The sequence below is a fragment of the Vombatus ursinus genome, unplaced genomic scaffold (assembly GCF_900497805.2).
Source record: "Vombatus ursinus unplaced genomic scaffold, bare-nosed wombat genome assembly UNPS02014781.1, whole genome shotgun sequence".
Classification (NCBI taxonomy): Eukaryota; Metazoa; Chordata; class Mammalia; order Diprotodontia; family Vombatidae; genus Vombatus; species Vombatus ursinus.
Window position 1 is genome coordinate 41897795 of NW_020954559.1, and position 20416 is coordinate 41918210.

The 20416-nt window shown below is 35.5% G+C and overlaps 2 protein-coding genes across 6 annotated transcripts in view; both read right to left on the reverse strand.

Annotated features, from left to right (window-relative positions):
- The window catches only part of LOC114046283 (coiled-coil domain-containing protein 138-like), a 67954-nt gene extending 55276 nt beyond the window's left edge, over window positions 1–12678 (reverse strand). For 2 of the 5 annotated variants that reach the window (XM_027866575.1, XM_027866573.1), the window contains exons 1-4: window positions 12409–12678; window positions 9941–9998; window positions 8531–8660; window positions 4867–4994 (exon numbers count right to left, since the gene is read on the reverse strand). In XM_027866575.1, the coding sequence (XP_027722376.1) occupies window positions 4867–4994; window positions 8531–8660; window positions 9941–9998; window positions 12409–12633 (541 nt within the window). In that variant the 5' untranslated portion in view covers window positions 12634–12678. Of the gene's footprint in view, window positions 1–4866; window positions 4995–8530; window positions 8661–9940; window positions 9999–12408 lie in introns of those variants that run through there. The other 3 variants (XM_027866574.1, XM_027866576.1, XM_027866577.1) reach the window with 3 other exon arrangements.
- A 3173-nt stretch (window positions 12679–15851) lies between these two features.
- Window positions 15852–20416, reverse strand: part of LOC114046167 (E3 SUMO-protein ligase RanBP2-like) — a 76362-nt gene continuing 71797 nt past the window's right edge. The window contains exons 27-29 of the mRNA XM_027866411.1: window positions 19750–20023; window positions 19283–19617; window positions 15852–18019 (exon numbers count right to left, since the gene is read on the reverse strand). Of these exons, the coding sequence (XP_027722212.1) occupies window positions 17714–18019; window positions 19283–19617; window positions 19750–20023 (915 nt within the window). The 3' untranslated portion in view covers window positions 15852–17713. The remainder of the gene's footprint in view (window positions 18020–19282; window positions 19618–19749; window positions 20024–20416) is intronic.

Below are 20416 nucleotides of genomic sequence, written 5' to 3' on the forward strand. Positions count from 1 at the left end.
AAAAAATGAAAATATGAGCTGGAACAAAATTTACTTTGAATAAGATAATTCAAAGAAACAGCTGCAATCATGACTTCAGATAAAAAACAACAAACAAAAAAATTCACAATGTTAAAATAGGTAAACAAGGAAATTACATTATACTTAAAGGTATTACAGACAATGAAATTAGTAAATATATATGCACCAAACAGTATAAATAGCACCAAAATTCACATAAAAAAGAAAACTGTAAAAAAGACAAATCGAGCAACACAGTATAAAAAATGTTAATGTTTATTTCAGAAATAGATGAATGCAACCGAACTATAAAGACAAAACCACAGAGCTGAACTTACTGTTGGGAAAACTACATTTCAAACACTTAACGGCATTTTCAAAATGGTAATTAAAGAACATACAGATTTCTAAGCATTTTGCACTATCTTTATAAAAAGTGACCATGTACTACAGAACAGAAATTTTTAAAAAATGTAAAAAAGCAGAAATGTTAAATACATCCTTTAAAGACCAAAACAAAATATACTAGTAGTTAACAGAGGAAACAAACAAAATAAACAAAAAGATATCAATCTAAACCTAAATAAAGATTAAATAATGAGGTACTGAAAAGTGAGTGGGTCAAAGAATAAATAATAAGAAAAAAATAACTATGTAAAAGGAATAGACAACAACACAACATGCCTAAGTTTCAGGGATACAACTAAAGCAATTTGAGGAAGAATTGTATGAAAAAGAAAATTTTTTTTTAATGTGAAAAATCAACAAATTAACAAACCTCTCAAAAAGCACAAAAGATAAAGAAAAATCAGAGGAAAAAGAGATAAAATTGATTACAAAATTAGCCCGTCTTTTGAAATGCCTAACAAATCTGATAAACCATTAGCTAATTCAGTTTTTAAAAAGAGGAAAATTAAATCCCCACCAAAAATGAAAATTATAAATTAATAAGGGGGGAGGCAGGATAGACAGAAGAATTATCAGAAGCTATATACACAATTATATGCTACAAGCAGAACTGATACTATAAAATAAATGACTATGAAGATTACCCAACTAAAAATTAGTTAAGTTCTTAAACAACCTAATGTAAGACAGAGAAATAGAGAAAGTTATAAATGAACTACCAAAACAAAATCCCTGGTCTTGATAAATGTACAAGTGAATTCAATCGAGTCTTTAAAAAAAAAATCTATTTTATAAAAAATTCTTTTCAATAACTGAGAAAGACACACTCTACTAAGCTACTTTTATTAGACAAATATAGTCCTGGTATCTAACTCAGACAAGGATAAAACAGAGGATGAATGTACACCAATGTCACCAATCAACATTGATGCAGACATTTTAAATAAAGACTTAACAAAGAGAATATAAAAATGTATTTTAAAAATATTCACCAAAATATTAAGTATGACCCAGTTAGAATTTTAGTAGGAATGTAAGGATGATTTAATACTAGGAAACAATTAAGGTTAAAGCTACCAAATCATACTTAAAAATTATATAAATATGCCTCAGACACTTGACACTCACTAGCTGTGTGACCCTGGGCAAGTCACTTAACCCCAATTGCCTCACCAAAAAAGAAAAGAAAAGAAATTATATAAATATGATAAAACAATCTTTACAGAAATAAAAGAAGTAACTGGAAACTCATGGTTCATGGTTAAGATGTAATAATATAACAAAAATGACAATACTACTGACTAAATTAATTTATATTTTAGCAAAAGGGCTATTTTGTAAAATGAAGTAAAATAATAAAATTCATCTAGGAATAGGCTAGACCAGAAGGGTTAAACACACTGTCCACAAAACTGTGTCCAGATTAAAATGTAACTGGGAAATATTTAACAAAATAAATAAAAATATAATACATTATAGATTATGTTAGTTTGTGGTTTTCTAAGTCAATATGCTATCATTTCTATTTGAGTTTGACACCATTGGGCTAGACCAGGGGTGGGAGAACCTTTGGCCTCAAGGTCACACATGGCCTTCTAGGTTCTCAAGTGTGGCCCCCCTTTGACTGAAGCCAAACTTCACAGAACAAATCCCCTCAATAAAAGGATTTGTTCTGTAAAACTTGGATTCAGTTAAAAGGCCTAACTGGAGAACCTAGAAAGCGACATGTGGCCTTGAGGCCTCAGGTTCCCTACCCCTTCCTCTAGACCTATGGTTTCATTGGTATATATAGATCAGTCAATCAATAAACATTTATGAAGCATGTATTATGTGCTAGGCATTGTGCTAAGTGCTAGGGATACAGAGAAAAACAAAAGGCAGTCCCTGCCTCTCAAAGACCTCTAATGGAGGAGACATGCAAACAACTCTCTAACAAGGTAAACATATGATTAACTGGAGATAATTGACAGAGAGAAGGCACTACATTAAGGAGGATTTTAGGTGGGACTTGAAGGCAGTCAGAGCAGCCAAGAAACAGCAATCAGGAGGGAGAGAACTTCAGACAAGGGGACAGCCAGTGAAGATGCCCTATGTAGGGAGGAGTTTAAGGAACAGCAAGAAAGCTAGCATCGCTGGATCAAAGAGTATGTGAGAGGGTGTAAGGTGAAAGACAGAAAAAGAGAGGAAAAACTCTTTATTTGATAAAAATAAACAGAAAAACTTGTAATATAGTTTGGCAGAAATTTAGAACATTTTAAGCCATATGTCACAAATAAGCTCAAAATACATATGTGACCTGAATATTAGCGGTCATAGTATTAAAAAATTAGGAGAAAAATAAATCAGATGTTTTTTATTTGTTTGTTTTTTACACTAGGTTCCTCCATTTCCACCACTCATGGGCCTAATCCCACTACTGACTGTCAAGAAAGCTTTAACCTGCTCCATTTTTGACCTGGGCTACTTTGCCCATTTTTAGGAAGCTTGGTAAGTTACCTGTTCCCAGGTAAAACCCAAATGGTCTTATTCCTACTGAGGCTCAGAGCTCTCAACCTCAAGCAAACCACCAAGCTTAAGGTTCCTAAGTAATAAGGATAACAGTAATAAAAAACCATGCCCAGCTATCAGGTATTTTTCACAATCCTTAACCAAATCAATTATAGAAGAGATTCCAAAAAATAAAATAATTTTATTTTGTGAAGTTGAAATGCTTCTACACCAATAAAATCAATGCAACTAGAATAAATGGTCAACTGGGGAAAAATAATCTTTGTAACAAACATTTCAGAAAAGCATATGATTGGGGGCAGCTAAGTGGTGCAGTGGATAGAGCACCAGTCCTAGAATCAGTAGGACCTGAGTTCAAATGCGACCTCAGACTCTTGACACTTATCAGCTACATGACTCTGGATAAGTCACTTAACCCTAACTGCCTCGCCAAAAGAAAAAAAAATGATATCCAAGACATGTAAGGAACCAACGTGTGTGTGTGTGTGTGTGTGTGTGTGTAACGATCAAAAGTTATTTACCCGATAAATTACACAATCAAAGATATGGACAAAGAGAGGCACAGCAATGCACTATTGGTAGAGTTCTTCCTTAATCTGGGTAACAATTTGGAATTATGTGACGAAAGTGACTCAAATAGCCACACCGTTTGATCCAGAGAACCCACTTCTAGGCATATACTTCAAAGGCAGTCAAGGATAAAAATATGTCCCAAAATACTTTTAGGAACCCTTTTTTAGATAGTAAAGAACTGGAAACAAAGGACATGTCCACTAACAGTGGAAAGGCTCAACAAGTAGTAGTACATGAGTGTAACTGAATATTACTGTGCTGTAAGCAACAATGGATATGATGAATAAAGAGAAACAGGGGAAGACTTATCTGAACTGATAAGAAGTGAAGTAAGCATAACCTGGAAAACAACACAACTACAACTATAATAGTGGAAATGGAAAGAATAAAACAATCAATATAGCTAGCGTGTGACCTTGGTGTCAGGAAGACTTGGGTTTGAATTTGAACTAAAGACAATTACTCACTGTATTACCCTGGGCAAGTCATTTAAATTTTCTGGGTTTCATTTTCTTTACCTCTTAAAAAAAGGTGTTCCGGACTAAAAACTTCCAAGATCCCTTCTGGCTCTCAGAGTATGGTAGAATTAAATTATATAAAATTATAATGATCAAGCATGATACTTAAGATATGGGAAAATGTACTCCTCAACATTTTTTCTTCAGAAGTGGGAAATACTATAGAGGTCAGCCTTGGTTGTTATCTTGGTTAGTTTTGTTAAATTGTTCCCCTCACCCTCTCTTTTTATTCTTTGTTCTAAGGGATGGAGGACACTCAGGAAGGGGAGGAAGAAAGGATATATTGGGAAAAGTAAATGATATAAAAACAAAAGATATCAACTTTTTTAAATTAGGAAAAGCTTTAGAGCTGGGAGAGATTTCAGAGGCCATCTAGTCCAATTCTCTTCTTATACTATCAAAGAAACTGAAATCTAGAAAGGTTAGGTGACCTGCTCAAGGTCACACAGGGACTAAATGTACCTGGGGAAAATAAAAACCAAAACTGAATGATGTGTCATTGTATGATCACTCTTGACTTGGCAGAGATGATAAAAAGGCACTTCTCCCTTCTTTACAGAAGTACTTGCTTCTGCATGTACCATCAGATCCACTTAATGTGTTTAGTTTTGTTGGTTTTCTTTTTCTGCTTATTTTTTGTTACAAGGGCCACATAATGGTAGTGAAAGGGGAGGGGAGAAGGATATCTTCAAAAATACAGGTGAAGTTAAAATATATCAATACAATTTGCAAAAAGGTACATTTTTAAATACATAGGGTAATTCAGCATCCATCTTTACACTTCCAGAAATAAGTTTTATTCTTCATTCTTGCCTAAGTTAAAATTAAGTGACTGTTATGAAATAGGATTTTTATTTACCTGGGGGTGTTTCTTTTGTGAATGGTTTAACTCCCTGCGCAATACTGATGCTATGATCACCTTCAACTAACTCTTCTTCCACCTCCAGTGGACTCAAATCACAAAAATAATCCAGGTCATCATCTAGACTTTAAAGAAAAAAATTATACATAGCAACTCAAAAAATCCTATAAAATATTCTATAGTATTAAAATTGAAATGCAGTAATAGCTCACATGTATATAAAGCTTTAAAGTTTAAAAAGCACTTTCCTCACAACAAAGCCATGAGTAAGAATAACAAGTAGTATTATCCCTATTTTACAGATAAGGAAACTGAGGCTCATAGGGACAAAGTGATTTGACCAGGGTCATTAATTAGTATTACAGAATTGTAAAGAAAAATTTTAATGGTATTTGTCAAAGAAAAGTAACCATTTACTACATGTACTTAATTGAATTAGACTTTACATGCATTCAAACTTATTTAGATGAAAAATGAGAAAATTAATTTGTAAATTCTAATAGAATTATATTAAACGTTGAAAATTCTACAGTATATGTAATAAAGTAAAGAAGCTGCATGACATAATAGAAGACTATAGTAACAGAAGGATAACTGCAGTAATCAGTATAATTTCTCTGGTTTAAGTATCGTTTCTGACCCATTGACTACATGACACAGCAAATTCCTTAACTTCCCAGGCCCTAACCTTCTAAGACTATAAATTATAGAAGTTGCTCATCTGCATTAAAAAAGGGAATTTTGTTACTTGGAATTTTCTACAGTGGTAAAATCACAGGTTCAGAGGGTATGTGGGTGTGTAGACCTCTCTCTTGGTGTATATATATATATATATATACACATATATATATATGTACGTGTGTAGGTATGTGTATATGTATATGTGTGTGTGCGCGTATATATATACACACATATGTTCACACATACGTATAATATATGTGAATGAATATATATAGACAAATAACAGGCAACATAAGTGTGTGTAAAAAAAAGTACTGTAGAAAATCACTCTCCCTCACTCCACATAGCCAATTAGTTGTCCAATCTTATTCTTCCTACTTCTCAATCAGCTCTCACATCCAACCTCTTCTTCCACCACTTTAAGTCACATCCTCATCACTTCTCATGGGCTTCCTAATACGTCCTCCTACATTTGGTTTCTTTCTTCTCCAATCAATCCTCCATATCAGATATCGAACATGCAGCAGTCCACAAAATTCCAGATGCTACTTGATGCAGATTAAGACATAATTTGGAAATATCTAACAAATAAGTAAAAATACCATACAGATGTTAATATATGGTTTTCTAAGTCACTATGTGGCCTACAGGGATCTTTATGGATGGTTTAGTGCCCCCATTTCTATTTGAGATTGACATCATGGCTCCACACAGCTGCCAAAGTAATTTTCCTTAAGTACAGATCTGACCAAGTCACTCCTCAATTCAGTAAACTCCTAAGGCTTCCTATTAGCCTCTAAAATCAAATCTATATAATCTCCTCTGTTTATACTTTAAAGTCCTTTGTAATCTGTCCCCAATCTATCTTTCCAACCTCATTACATACTATCTCCCTTCCAAACTTGACAATCTGACTAGCTTCCTCTCCATTCTTCAAACCGGACACTATCTTCCATCTCAATGCCTTTGTACTGGCCATCCCCCACATATGGAATGCCCTACCTCCTTACCTCTGCCTCACAACTCACTCTTTCTTCATAACACAGTTCCAGCACCACCTTTTACATGAAGCCTTTCCTGACTCCCCTCCCAATTTCCAATCCCCCCCCCGACTTGGTATTTATTCTTTTTTATTACTTTGAATACACTTATTGGATATACTTGTTTCCCTCAACAGAATGCAAGCTCCTTCACAGTGGAATGGCTTCAAATCTTTGCATTTGTATCCCTGGTACTGTGAACATAGTATGGGCTTAGTAAATGCTTACCAACTTACTGAAAATTGTGTATTACCGTTGTCCATGTTTGTGTTCTTACCCTTTTCTAGACTGTAAGTTCCATGAAGGCAGACTGACCCTTACCTAAATGTATCTTCTCACAAAGTACTCTTCACATAAGATGCACTCATTACATGTTTTGAATAAAGCTAAAATTATAAATCATCCCCAGATTATTTCAAGAACTTTATGTAAGGAAATACTAGGGGAAATCTCAAATTAAGATAGATAATGAACTTCGTGTCAATTTCTCTTCTTTCTGCATATACTCTGAAGCTCCAACAGAAAAAGTTGGCAGTGTTTGTGAGTGCCAAATGGAGAATTTAAATAAAGACATGTACCTTTCATTTGAAAATTACTGATAATTTTACAAAGATGTGGGTATTCCTGCTTGAACTCTCTGGAGAATTATTCTTTTATAGTCTACATGTGTATACTGCTTTAAGACAGGGATAGGCCCTGGACCTGTGACCAATGGAATCACTGCTATAACCAACTGCAATTCCCAGGTAAGGAAACTTGGTGCTTCTCTTATACAGCTTTAGTCTTACTTTATTTCTAACCTTCTTCCTTCCTTGGCTGCCATATATACAGACACATTATCTGTACCATATATATTTGGTCATTTCCCATGTTTAAATTAGCATAATACACTGTCCTGGATTGTTCTGTAATGGCTTTTTATGTGTTAAGTCTTGTCTCTTTAACAAAACTATAAACTCAAAAAAATTGTTTTTTAAATTTTTAAAGGACTTAATCTAAGCTCCTCAAGGGACAGAACAAGTTACACCATTCTTCCGTGTCTTACACCACACTACATACAATGGGGACACAACACTTTACAAACTCTAAACTACTATAAAAATGCTATTATTATTATGTTAATTTAAAATATCTCATTGTCCAAGAAACATGGATTCAAATTGAAACAAACAGATCTCAATTTGAGTCTTGAATTATTCAAATTGAAAGAACAAATATAAAAATGTTATTCATATATTTTAGGATGGTTAATAGGATAGCTAAACACATTAATATAACATTAAATCTAATATGTCTATGTTCCAATCTTGGCTATTTCTAAGTAAAAATAAAGGGGTTCCTTTCAAACAGGTGTCTACCTTCCTTCCTACCCACCAGCTACAAACCATACCACATGGACTCCAGCCATCACCCCCCACCCCTCCCCACCAGATCCTTGGGTTCAGTCAACCAGCATTTATTTAATACCTACTAATGTGCCCATCACTATATAATACTGGGGATATAAAGAAAGGTGGAAAAAAACAAACAAACAAAAAACCTACTCCCAAGAAGCTCACAGTCTACAAGGAAACACCCTGGACTGAAACAGCTGAGCTTTTACCTATTTTTCTAGCAACAAGTCTCCACTTCACTTCCAGGCCACCAGCGCCAATAATTTTCCCTTCCAGCTTCCCTTTATGTAATTATTTCTACTATTAGAAGGCAAGCTCCATGACAGGAGACCCTGTATTGCTGATTTTTATTTATATTTTCAGTAGTTATTTAATAAATGCCTTATCTAGCTATCTCTTCAATTGTAAAATATTACTGAAGCTAACAACACTCAAGTTACTAGGTTCAAATCTCTCAGGGAAAAAAAGCCAATTCAAAATCTAGTTTTTAGTATGTGTATGAAATACTGAAGGGCCAACAGTATTGAGGATACAGGGATACCATACCAATTCACATTCTTCTTGAACAGGTCACAAAGGGGTTTCGAAGAATTTATTTCTGTATTGTGAGAAAATGTTGCTGCTGAGTCAGTGGGAAGAGGCATAACTGGATCTGATGATAAGTTATCCAATACATCTATCAGCAAATAAAAAAAAACACACAAAGTACAGATTGAGATATTGACTTTTTCATAGAACATTGTCCCTACAATTTAAGACTAAATTAACTACTTTGAGTATGTAACATCTTGTCTCCATAACTAAACTATAAATCCCATAAAGCAATATCTGATTTTTTAACATCTCCTCAGTACAGTCATTTCTTATATGATAATACATGTAATGAGTTCTCAATAAATAATATATGTAATAAGTTATCAATAAATATTTAACGAACAAAATCTTGGGCCATGTTTATTTGAATTCAACAAGACAAAGGGGAGGGTTATATAGGAAAACAAATTATAAATTTTTAACATAAAATTAAGATTTTTTTTTAAAGAATACAAGTCCTCTCTATCTTCTCAGAAATTCAACGAGAAATAGTTCTATTTCATAAGATTGGAAGTGTCAAACAAATACAATTTTAATTTAAGATCCTGAACATCTGTTCACATATCAAATATATTTCAGGAAGTGTTCTCTTAAGTTGGACTAATTTTAATTCTAAAATCTATAATCATAATTAAGAATTATTATCTATAAAAGTAAATATAAAGAGATTGATTTATGTTAATTGGTGAATTGAAAAAAAAAGTTATTATATAAAAACACTGAACCCGATAAAGTTAATAATTCAAATAGTCAATGATTAAATTTAGGAAGTAATGACTAAAATTCTAAAAAGAAATTTTTATATGATTTTTTTTTCTTGGAGCAGTGGGAGAAGGGGAGACATTTTAGTACCAAAGCCATGCTAATACAATAACTAGCAATTCATAAATAAGTAGCTATGGTGACCTTTACCAAGATATAAACCAAATTAAATGTCAACCTGGAACCTGAGCTAGATTCTGCTACATAAAGTACTTTCTATAGTTTAATTATGTACTTTTAGAAGTATATTACAACAACATTTAGTTAATACATTACTGTATATGCCACCAAATATACCCTTTTGGTCTTTTTTTTTAACCCAACATAAAGAAGCTTTAATGAGGAAGGGAGGGGAAGGTAGCAATAAACATATTTAAAAAATGACTGAATCAGAATCATACTTTTGATTTACAGGTTTGTAAAGTCATTTATCAAACAGCTATTAGATTATTAAAATAATCAAAAAATCACAGTATTTGTTATTTATACCTCCATGAACAAAACTTTCTACAGGCACAGTATACTAATTTTCTAGTACTGTCTTCTCAAATTGAATTTTATTATGAACACCAAAACGAACAATAAACTTAATCTTCCTACCTGTGTAGGTAAGAGATCTTCTGCTTTTACATCTGACCTGATTATCCAAACCAACAAACTAAAAGAAATAACATATTTAACTTATATTTAATACTTAAAAGCTTATCTTAAAAACACTCGTTTTCAGTGTGTTAAAATATAAAATCAACTTTTACAAGGTTTTTATAACAACTCATTTTTAATACAAATACATTTTTTGAAAAGTTTTGTAGGTAAGGAAAAATTTTTAGGACAATCAACCACAAGGAAAATTAGACCGATTGAATTTGGTTCCATACTTATCTCTTATGATCCTTATATCCTGAGGTAGACAGAGAAGATATTGCTTATAGATGTCCCTAATAATGTCTACAATGCTTTGTACCCTGATCTATCAGGTCATTAATGGCTTTCCTCCCCAGGATTCAGCACGTTATTTGTAACCCCTTCCACATATAATATTGTGTATAAAACACAATTTATTAGATTTATTTATTAGATTGTAGATTCCTTGAAGGCTTGTTTTATCTAAACTTTGGAGATGGTTGATAAATATTTCTTGTGTTTTATCATTTCTCCTTTTTAAAAGATATGAAAACTGAGGCTCAGAGGGATTAAGAGATTTAGGAAAGGTCTTCATCTAAGAAGCAAAGCAGGGTTAATGCAAGTTAGCCTTACACTCAACTCTTACCACTGCTGGCAACTGCTTTCAAGGGAAGCAGCTGTGAGATAGTGAAAGCAGTACTGTATTTAGAAACATAAATCCTGTGTTTAAGTACTAGCTCTGATATTTATTAGCTGTGTGGCACCATATAAGTTATTGAGTCTCAGCTCCCCATATCTTACATTTGAGGAAACTGAAGCAAAGAGAAGACAGAATGACTTGAGAATTAACATAGCTGGTGAGGAACACAAACCCAGCTTTTCCTAACTTTTTAGTCCACTGCCCTATCCATTATACCATAATGCCCCTCCAGCTCCAAGGTTAAGGAACATGCAGGACGTCACCCCGCTTAATAAGTATGAGAGGTATTATAGGTTTGAAAGGTAGAACGTAGATGTAGAATAAAACGTACATTTTTGGACATAACCATTGTAGAAATTTGCTATGCTTGACTATTACATATTTGAATTACAAGGCTTTTTTTCCCCTTTTTTTCTATTGGGGTAAGATGCGAGAAAATAAATTCTTGATAATTGAAAAAATATATAATTTTAAAAATAAAAAGTAAAATAAGGTGGCTCATTGGGAGGCGGGCTCAAAATAGGCAGCTAGGCAAGCATAGTGGGTAAAGCACTTGACTTAAAAATTAAGAAGACCTGATTTCTAATTCTACCCAGAGCTGTGGGACTCTGCCTGGGTGCTCTCATCTTAAACTTGACATGCCTAAACAGAAGTCATATATTCCTCCCAAATTCTCCCTCCCCTCTTCCTAACTTTCCTATTCAGAAGTCTGGCCCTGACACTCCCCTCCCCTCATTAAATCAACTTCGGTGGCTCTCCATCACTTCCAGTACTCTGGAAGTTCACTGACAATAAAATCCTGTTTGGCATTTAAAATCCTTTGTAACCTGCCATCTCCAGTCTTCCTACACCTTACTCTCCCTCCAAACTCATCCTTGCTGTTCCTCCTTCCCGACACTCCATCTCCTGACTGGCATTTCCACTAGCTGCTCCCATGACTGGAACTTTCTCCCTCCTCCTAATATCCACCTCTGGGTTTCCTTCCAGTCCCAGCTAAAACTGCATCTCCATCCCTCCCCTTCAATTAATGCTAGCCCGCGCTTTCCCTCTATGTCTGTGAGAAGTTGCTTCTGTCTTTTGCCCTTGTATCCCCAGGCACTGTCTGGCTCATAACATAAATGCTTGGCAACTTGACTTGTCTATCTCCAGCGCTTATTGGAAGACACAGTTCGTGGCTCATAGTAAGAGGTTAATGTTCAGTAACTCGACTGTCTAGCCCGAGTGCATAAAGAACAGTCCCTGGCCCAATGGTACAGGCTTATTTAATGGTAGGTAACTTTACTGTGAGTGTGAGTGTGAATGTGTGTGTGTATCTGTACATCCCCAGTGCTTCCTTAAAAGCACTGCGCCTGGTACACAATAGGAGCTTAATAAATGTTTGTTGCCTCGACTGTAAAATGGGGCTATACAGAATACCTACCGCACAGGGTTGTTGTGAAGGCTGAACGAGATGACAAATGTAAATGCACACTGCAAATTTTAGAGCTCTATATAAATGCAAGCTCTGGTTATTTCCATACTAAGACTAGGGATGATAAGCCAGGCTCACATAGCTGCACAGCACCGCTGTTCACTCTTTCCCCCTCCCCCTCCCTTCCCCATCCCCGCCCCTCCCCGCCCCCAGGCGCCCCAGCCCAGCGCTGACACAGACTTGCCTCAGAACACTTAAGCCGCAGTGGGTGGAGCGGGGTACTGGGCTCGCAGATGCGGGAGAAGAGCGGGAAGGGGCACGCGATTACTTTACCTGGCGGGGAATGGAAGCGAAGCGGGGCGAAAGGCAGGCGGCTCCGGGAGCCGAGCGGGACCCAGGAAACCGACTGGGATACAGGAGGGAGAAGAGACAGTCGCCTTGCCCTCTGGCCGGGGGAGGGTTTACCTCACACTGGACATTGCTACAGATTCCGTAACGGTTCTTGAGTCGTTCCAAGACCTCGTCCTGACCCGGAGGCTTGACGATTTTGGGATCCATAGCTCGTCTCTGCTTCTCCGGTCTCGCCCGCCGTTGTCTCTCCGTCTCCAGGGGAAACAGCGTTCAAACCTGGAGCCGAGGGGGGCGGGATCTCGCGAGGCCGGAAGTACGTCCCTGACGCATGCGCTCTTGGGACCACCCCCTCCTCCCCAGCGTGGCACTCGGCCTTGTGCCGCGCAGGGTTTCTTGAGCCTGCCATCATCTTCTCCCAAGTCACCCTGAAGGTATTAAGCCCCTACTATGTGCCCCATCCAGAGCTAGATGCTAAGGTTTCGAAGGCATCAATGACGCGGCCTCATCTCTCCGGGAAACAAAAGCACAAAAACTAGACCCCCAACAAGGTGCCGGCCAATAAAGATAAAGGAACGATTGATTAGGTAAAGAAAGGGAAGGTTACGGGCACAGCCGTCTTTCAGGACTGAATGACCAGATAATGGAAGTCTTTAAATAAAAACGGGAAGATGATATAAATAATGTAAATATAAAATATGTAACTGATGTGAATAATAAGACACGAATATAAATATTACTTTTAATTTTGTAATAGCAGTTACTTTAAAATTTTTTAGACATATTTTGTATTAATACCTCATTCTTTATATAATTCACTTATAAGTAAATGTGATCAAGTTGATTAAACTGTAATTACATTTTGGGACATTGGAGATGTCAGTTCTGGCAATGTTAATAATGTAACACTTTTAAAATATGGCATTTAGCAAGTTCCATCTTTCAGAGGTCTGTATGCATTTAGGTAGATTTCATATTTCTTTTTAAAGGTTGAAAAGAACAATATGGGGGCAGCTAGGTGGGACAGTGGATAGGGCACTGACCCTGGAGTCAGGAGAACCGGAGTTCAAATATGACCTCAGACACTTGAAACTTACTAGCAGTGTGACCCTGGGCAAGTCACTTAACTCTGATGGTCTCACCAAAAAGCAAAAAAATAAAAGAACAATAATAGGACAGGAATGAAAACGACTTAATTTGCATGCGGTTGCACCTAAAGTCTAGAGAAGGCTTAAGTTTCCGGGAGACTGTTCAGAAGAATATATTATTTTTAGGGGGGTAGGGAGAAGGGAAAGTGGGACAAAGAAAGCTTTCCTGTAGGAATGACACCCCTCTCCTAGAAATTAGGTGAAGTGTTTTAAAAGGTTTCTCCCCGCCCCTTGAATTCCAGGCCCACATTTTCAGCTTCCTCAGTCTAAGACACCTAAATCTGCTTTTCCTAAACAATGTTTTTATTAATGCCTCCTCTTAATCACACATTTTCAAAACCTTAGGCTTTTCACCTTTGACTCTCCTTTTCTCTCATTCAACCTCCACAAAATCTTAGATACATGCCCTACTTTCCTTTCCACTCACACTATCATGAGTTCAAACCCTCATTATCTCTTGTCTGTTTTCAGTTCAATCTTTTTTTTTTCCAGTTGTGTCCAACTCTACAAGACCCCATTTTGGGTTTTCTTAACCCAAAAAGATATAGGAATGGTTTGCCATTTCCTTCTCCCATAGGCTCCTAACCGCTCACCTGTCTTTTCCTCTCTCCAAGCTGTCCTCAAGGTTTTTGTTAAAGACAGGTCAATCCTACCTTTAGGAATTCCTTTATTGCCTTTAGCCTAGGCAATTCCTAAACCCAGAATTTAAGGCCTTTCAATTTTTGGCTCCAACTTAATTTTCCAGTTTTATATCAGCCTACTGTCTTTCACAGCATCTGCCATTCCAACCAAAATGGACTAACATCTCTTCCTTTTTATTATATTTAATATAATCATGATATGATTTAATATTAATTATATAATATGGTATATTTTATATTAGAAATTATTAAATGTCAATTATTACTATGTTATAATTGTTTTATTATATTATCATACTATCCTAAACTTTCCTGCCTCCATGCATTTGCACAGGCCATTCCCAATGCCTGCTGAAGCTTTCTCTTCTTTCAAGCCCCATTCATCCTTCCATGATACAATCCAAGGTATACAGTGAAGTCTTCACTCCAAATTTTCTTACAATACTTTGAATCTCTACTTGTACTCCCATCACACCCTACCTTGTACTATACTTACCTTGTATTCCCTTCAAAAGAATGCAAATTTCTCAGTAATACAGATTATTTAATTTTTCATCTGTCATTGACCTGTAACATTATCTTGCACATAAAAGGCAATTAATAAATTTTTAATTTCCCCGGTCACATGATGTGACTAAAATCTAGGTTTCTTGACTTCTAGCCTTTCCACTTCACCACACTGCCATACCTCACTTCTTTCTGAAAATCCAGTGTTGGTGTGGGCCACTTCCTTTGAGATTCCAATTAATGCATTTTGATGACAAGTCACAACTCAGTTAAGGCTGTATTTACTCCATAAAGCTTTTTACTGTGTTGAATTCTACTCATAAAAATTTTCTGCAACTTATCAAGTCTGTTCTGCTTAACTGGGAGTCTATGACAGTGTAGCCAACTATTATAATGTTAGGAGGGCTGTGGTCACTACTTTATTCTCTAAATGTGCTATTTGACTTTACTTTTATTACCTCTCATCCCAGGTTCTAAGACAATTAAAGGGTATGTTCTGATGAGCTTGGGCTATTTATTATTTCAATCTCACAAATCTCTTGCGTAAAACAGACCATGTAAGCCTAGATTTCTCTTGGCTTGGAGACTGGATTAAAAAAACATAAATTTAGGGCTAGAAGAAGTATCTAGTCTAACTTCTTCATTATATCAATAAGGAAACTGAGGTCCAGAAAAATGCAGGAAAGTAGCAAAACTGGGGTTAAAACTCAGGTCTTCTGACTCCAAAATTTCTTCCTGCTGCATTACAGTACGTATTTTAAATTGTTAGGAGCTGACACATAAATATGATGGGAACCACTTACTACTTCTGCTAAAAAGATCATTTATAAATAAGTATACAAAATGGTGAGTTTCTATTCCATTTAAAAGGTTTTAATGAGGACAACATAAAAATGATCACTGTTACAAAGAATTTGATATAATGCTGTGTGTTTCTATACAGTTCATTTTTTCTTTAAGTTGGAGCAGTCTTTAAAACTCCTTCCAAAAATATGTGACAAACAGCCTTTGGTACAATGCCTGAAGTTATTTTTACTTTAGAACAAGTACAGGGAGAATCAGAATGGGAGAGGAACAGAATACTACAGATAATCATTCTTTGCCAGTCTGTTAAAAAAATTTACTATCAGAATGCAACATGACATTTATTTATTAGTCAAGATTAAAGTCCATCGAGCATAGCTTTAAAAGCTTTTAAAATCTCACAGAAAAGCCAATTCAAACGTTTCTTACTTCCTTTAAATTTAGTGACAGTTGATACTTCAGAATTTATTCTAGGATTTCCACAAAGGCCATCAATCATTTAAAAAAAAAATTCTCTCTATACCACCATATCATGAAATACTAATTAAGACAAAGAAGCCATGTTAGAGAGCACTCCAGGTAATAGTGAAACCACCATTCCCTTTATTTTTCTAATCAATTTGGAAAATGTAAATTAATTTTGAATTAATAAATTCTTAGGACAAGTAAACTTTTCTCTGATACTTGGCTGAGCAGTTCTTATTAAAGTAATGATGATACTCCCATCATCACAGAGGAATAAATCCTAATCTGCTACCATAAAACTCTTCCCCAGAAATTTTATTCTTGAATGTACCTATGCAGGGCACCTAATTTCTAACTCTCCAGGAAGTGAGATTTTTTTCATTTCTTTACAATTCACTTCTTTTCAGTAAAAACTGGGCTGGCTAACTAACCTGGGACAATGATTTTTAAAAAAGGTTAAAAGGGTTGATGGCATATATTCAACATTGGCATACACTCCTCATAAACGTCAATTTTTGTAACGAAGAAGCAGGGGGATGACATTCTCCCATGTCTTAAGGAGATGTATCTCAATCTCCAGGGACGCGCTTTGTTTTATTTACTATCCATTTAATATTTCCATATGTTTTCAATTTGCATCTTAGTTGTGGGGAAATGTTGCTTACAGTCCTAAATTACATGGCCAACTAGTTTTCTCACCCTTTAACTACCCTCCCTACTTTCGACAGTGCTAGAATGGATGAAGGAACATCTAGCTGTACAAGAATTCTAAAAATTGTTATGGTGCATGTTACTTTTATTTTACAAAATTCATCAAAAACAGATAGTGAAGTAACATAGTATTAAGTAACCAGAAGCAAGGAACATGGTACAAAGCTATTTTTTAAATGTGCAATATATCTCAACTGCAAGGAAAAAAATCCAAGTTCTGTTGAAAGAACCAGGCTACAGATTCTGAGGTAGTAGAGACTGATGACAGGAAAGTAAAGCCCAACATTTCCAAAACACCAAGGAACTAGCCAAATGATCTATTTAAAACATAAGAAAATAAAATTCTGCCTTTTGTAATAACACAGAAAGCTACAAATGATTGGAAGAGGGTAGGCATTCCATTAAAAACTGACTCAAGACCACACATGGAGGTGAAGGTCTTGGGACCTCAGAAGAGCACTTTGGGTAAGCCATTGCTCTCTTCATAGCTCCACCCAATTATAAATGGGTCTCCATGCACTTTTTTTGTGTCCCCCTCAAAAAAAGGCACACCAGTAGGTAAGATATGATAGCAAGTATATTTAAAATCTAAAAAAGATCCAAGTTGTGGTCCCTTTATTTAAAAGGTTAGGTACATCAATGCAGGAAGTAAAATACCTTAAAATCAATTAACAGAATCAAACTGCATATGTCATATTCATTCAACAACCTAAGAAGGACTATTGCTTTAACAATACTTATTTCACGTTAATTTTTAATACAAATCTCTGTCAGGAGTACATAAACACAAGTACACCTGAAATAGACCAGTGTTTAAACTTTTATTTCACACCATGCAATGTCAATTTTAACACATTAAAAAAAATGACAACAGCTATAAGCTGCAATTTTACATTTATACATTGGAAATGTCCATTTTCAAAAGCTGAACATAATCACCATATTGTTGAGAACAGCTAAGCCTCAATTTAACTGTTTACAAAGATAAAAGTTTGCTATGAAAAAGCAGTGATTTTATATTTGTCCACACTCTGTGATCATAATTCTTTTGCTCACCAAACCATTAGGAGAACCAAATGATTCAATCTTTTTCACAGTATCCATGCCATCTTTAACAAATCCAAAAACTACATGCTTCAAGTCCAAATGTTCTGCTTTCTTCAGAAGGATAAAAAATTGAGAATTATTGGTGTGCTGGCCACGATTAGCCATTGACAATAAGCCAGGAGTAGTATGTCTCACTGTAAAGTTTTCATCTTCAAATGAGTTCCCATAAATGGACCGTCCTCCTGTTCCATCATGTTTGGTGATATCTCCTCCCTAAAAAGAAATTACAATTAAAATAAATTATGAACAAGTTGATCTCAATCAAATCTAAAATTTAAAGTTAATCTCAATAATAAAAATCAGAAAATATTAAATTCATTAGAAAACCAGAACAATCCATTTTTTAATAAAGACAAGCCTCAAGGGATTAACAATATTATATTAACCCATAAATTGATTATTTTAAAGGTAGAGTTCATTTAAAAAAGAAACTTCAAAGAAGTTTTCCACAAAAGGAATCTCAGAGGCTATCTAATCCAACCCTTCATTTTTACAGATAAGGAAACTAAGGAGAAAAGATGCTAAGGGACTGTCACACAGGCAGTGTCATAGCTAAAATTTGGGCCCAGGTGCTTTGAGTTCAGAGTCAGTGCCCTTTCCACTGTACCATGAGGCTACAAAGAAAGCCAAGTACAGAAAAGATTACAAGAGCATAGATTTACAGATAAAAATCAACCTACATGTCATCCCCTTCATTTTACAGATCAACAAAATGATGCCCAGAAGTTTTGGGTAACTTTCCCAGGACTACCCAGAATTTTAACTGAGCTCCTCAGATTCCCTATCTAATATTCCTCACGCTGTGCCCAACTGCCTTTCCTAATGACATGATGAAAACCATGTTTTAGGAAGGTCTTCTGGAAACAAGGTACAAGACAGACAGGATACAGGAGACTAGAGCAAGGGAGACCAGCAAGAGTGTTACTGCAATAGCTCAGTTATCAAATAACAAGGTCCTGGAACTGGGGGTGAAACAGCAGGAATAAAAAGAGATGAATGTTTCTGATTCATATAGTAAAAATGACAGTAGGCCCTTAACATACATTTAACAGTAAGGGCTTCTTTATAGAATAAGGCAAAAATCACAATGAAATTTACATAGAAAAAAGAGGTGGGCAAGACAGTCAAGAAGCACAATCAATAGAAAGGCTGATAAGTAAGGTCTTGCACCCCTAGACTTAAACCTAATAGATCAACAGAATAAAGACACACCAGATTTCCAACCAAATGTCTACAAAAGACTTGGTGAACTAAAGAAAAATTTGCGAAAGAATTCATCATTTGGGAAAATCAGTTGGCAACCTGGTAGAAAAGGAATTTAGATTTAGACCTTATACTATATCATCCAACAAGAACATGGAATAATGTTACTTATCTCAACTGTGGGAAAAAGATAATTTTTGTGGACAATTTCTACCAATAAAATAAAATAGTTCACTAAGTTTGTTCTCTGAAACAGGCTTGGCTCATACTTACATGGCAAACAAAATCTGGAATTACACGGTGAAAAATTGAGTTCCTGTAACCAAAGCCCCTTTCTCCTGTGCACAGTGCCCTGAAGTTCTCAGCAGTTTGGGGCACAATGTTTGAGAATAGTTCCATAGTGATACGTCCCAGAGGTTCATCATCAGCAAATATTTCGAAAAATACCACAGGATTTGTTTCCTGTGACAACTCTGCTACAAGTGATACTTGTCCCTTCTGCAGTTTTGATAAATTATCCTGACATTCTTCAAATTTCTTCTTAAAAGAATCAGACATTTCTTTAGTTTTAAATCTGACTGCAAGCTGTTCAACTTTTGCTTCTCCGTCTATAAGCCAAAAACAAACCAAAAAAAAAAAAACAACCCAGTAACTTTTTAATGGTTTTGAATCTCACAAATAGTTTCTATGTCATATATAAGACTTGAACTCAAAAGAGTATTAAGGTTGCTAAAACTCACCTGCATAGTCTGTAGCAGTCCAAACTAAAGCATTATTTGAAACATTTAAGGATTTTAATTCCATTGCTTTGGTAATAACATGATTTGCACAAACTTTTAAAACTTGGTCTCTTCTCATAAGGATTCGATAATAATTCTTCATTGTATGGAAAAGGATCTTTATCTCTCCAACTCCCCGTTCTTTCCACTGAAGAACATCTCTGTCCCACCTGTAAAGTTTGGCTCTTTCTTTAAACAAAACTTCTTCATCTTCTTCTCCAGATTTCACTTCCACCTAAAACAGACAATGGGAAAGGACACTTTTCTACAACTGTGGCACTGAGGTCAGACTGACTGCTGGGTTGAGTCCCAGCTCCAATATTACAAGTGACATGTCCTTTAGACTATCTGAACCACAATCTCATCATCAGTATGACATGCATTACCTCCCAGAGAAGGCTGTGGTTAGAACATGGTTAATAATATGCAAGGTATCACGTGACTAGTAGCTATCATGTCCTACTATACTTGTTGATCTTAGCCTCAATTATGACTACAACTACAAACCAAGTGACCATTCTTTCAGTTTTGTTTTAAGCTTTGTGTATTTTTTTTTTTTTGGGTAATGGTATTTACCATAACAGTATTTCAGTAGTACCTTTTAGTGTTAGCAGTATACTGCATTTGG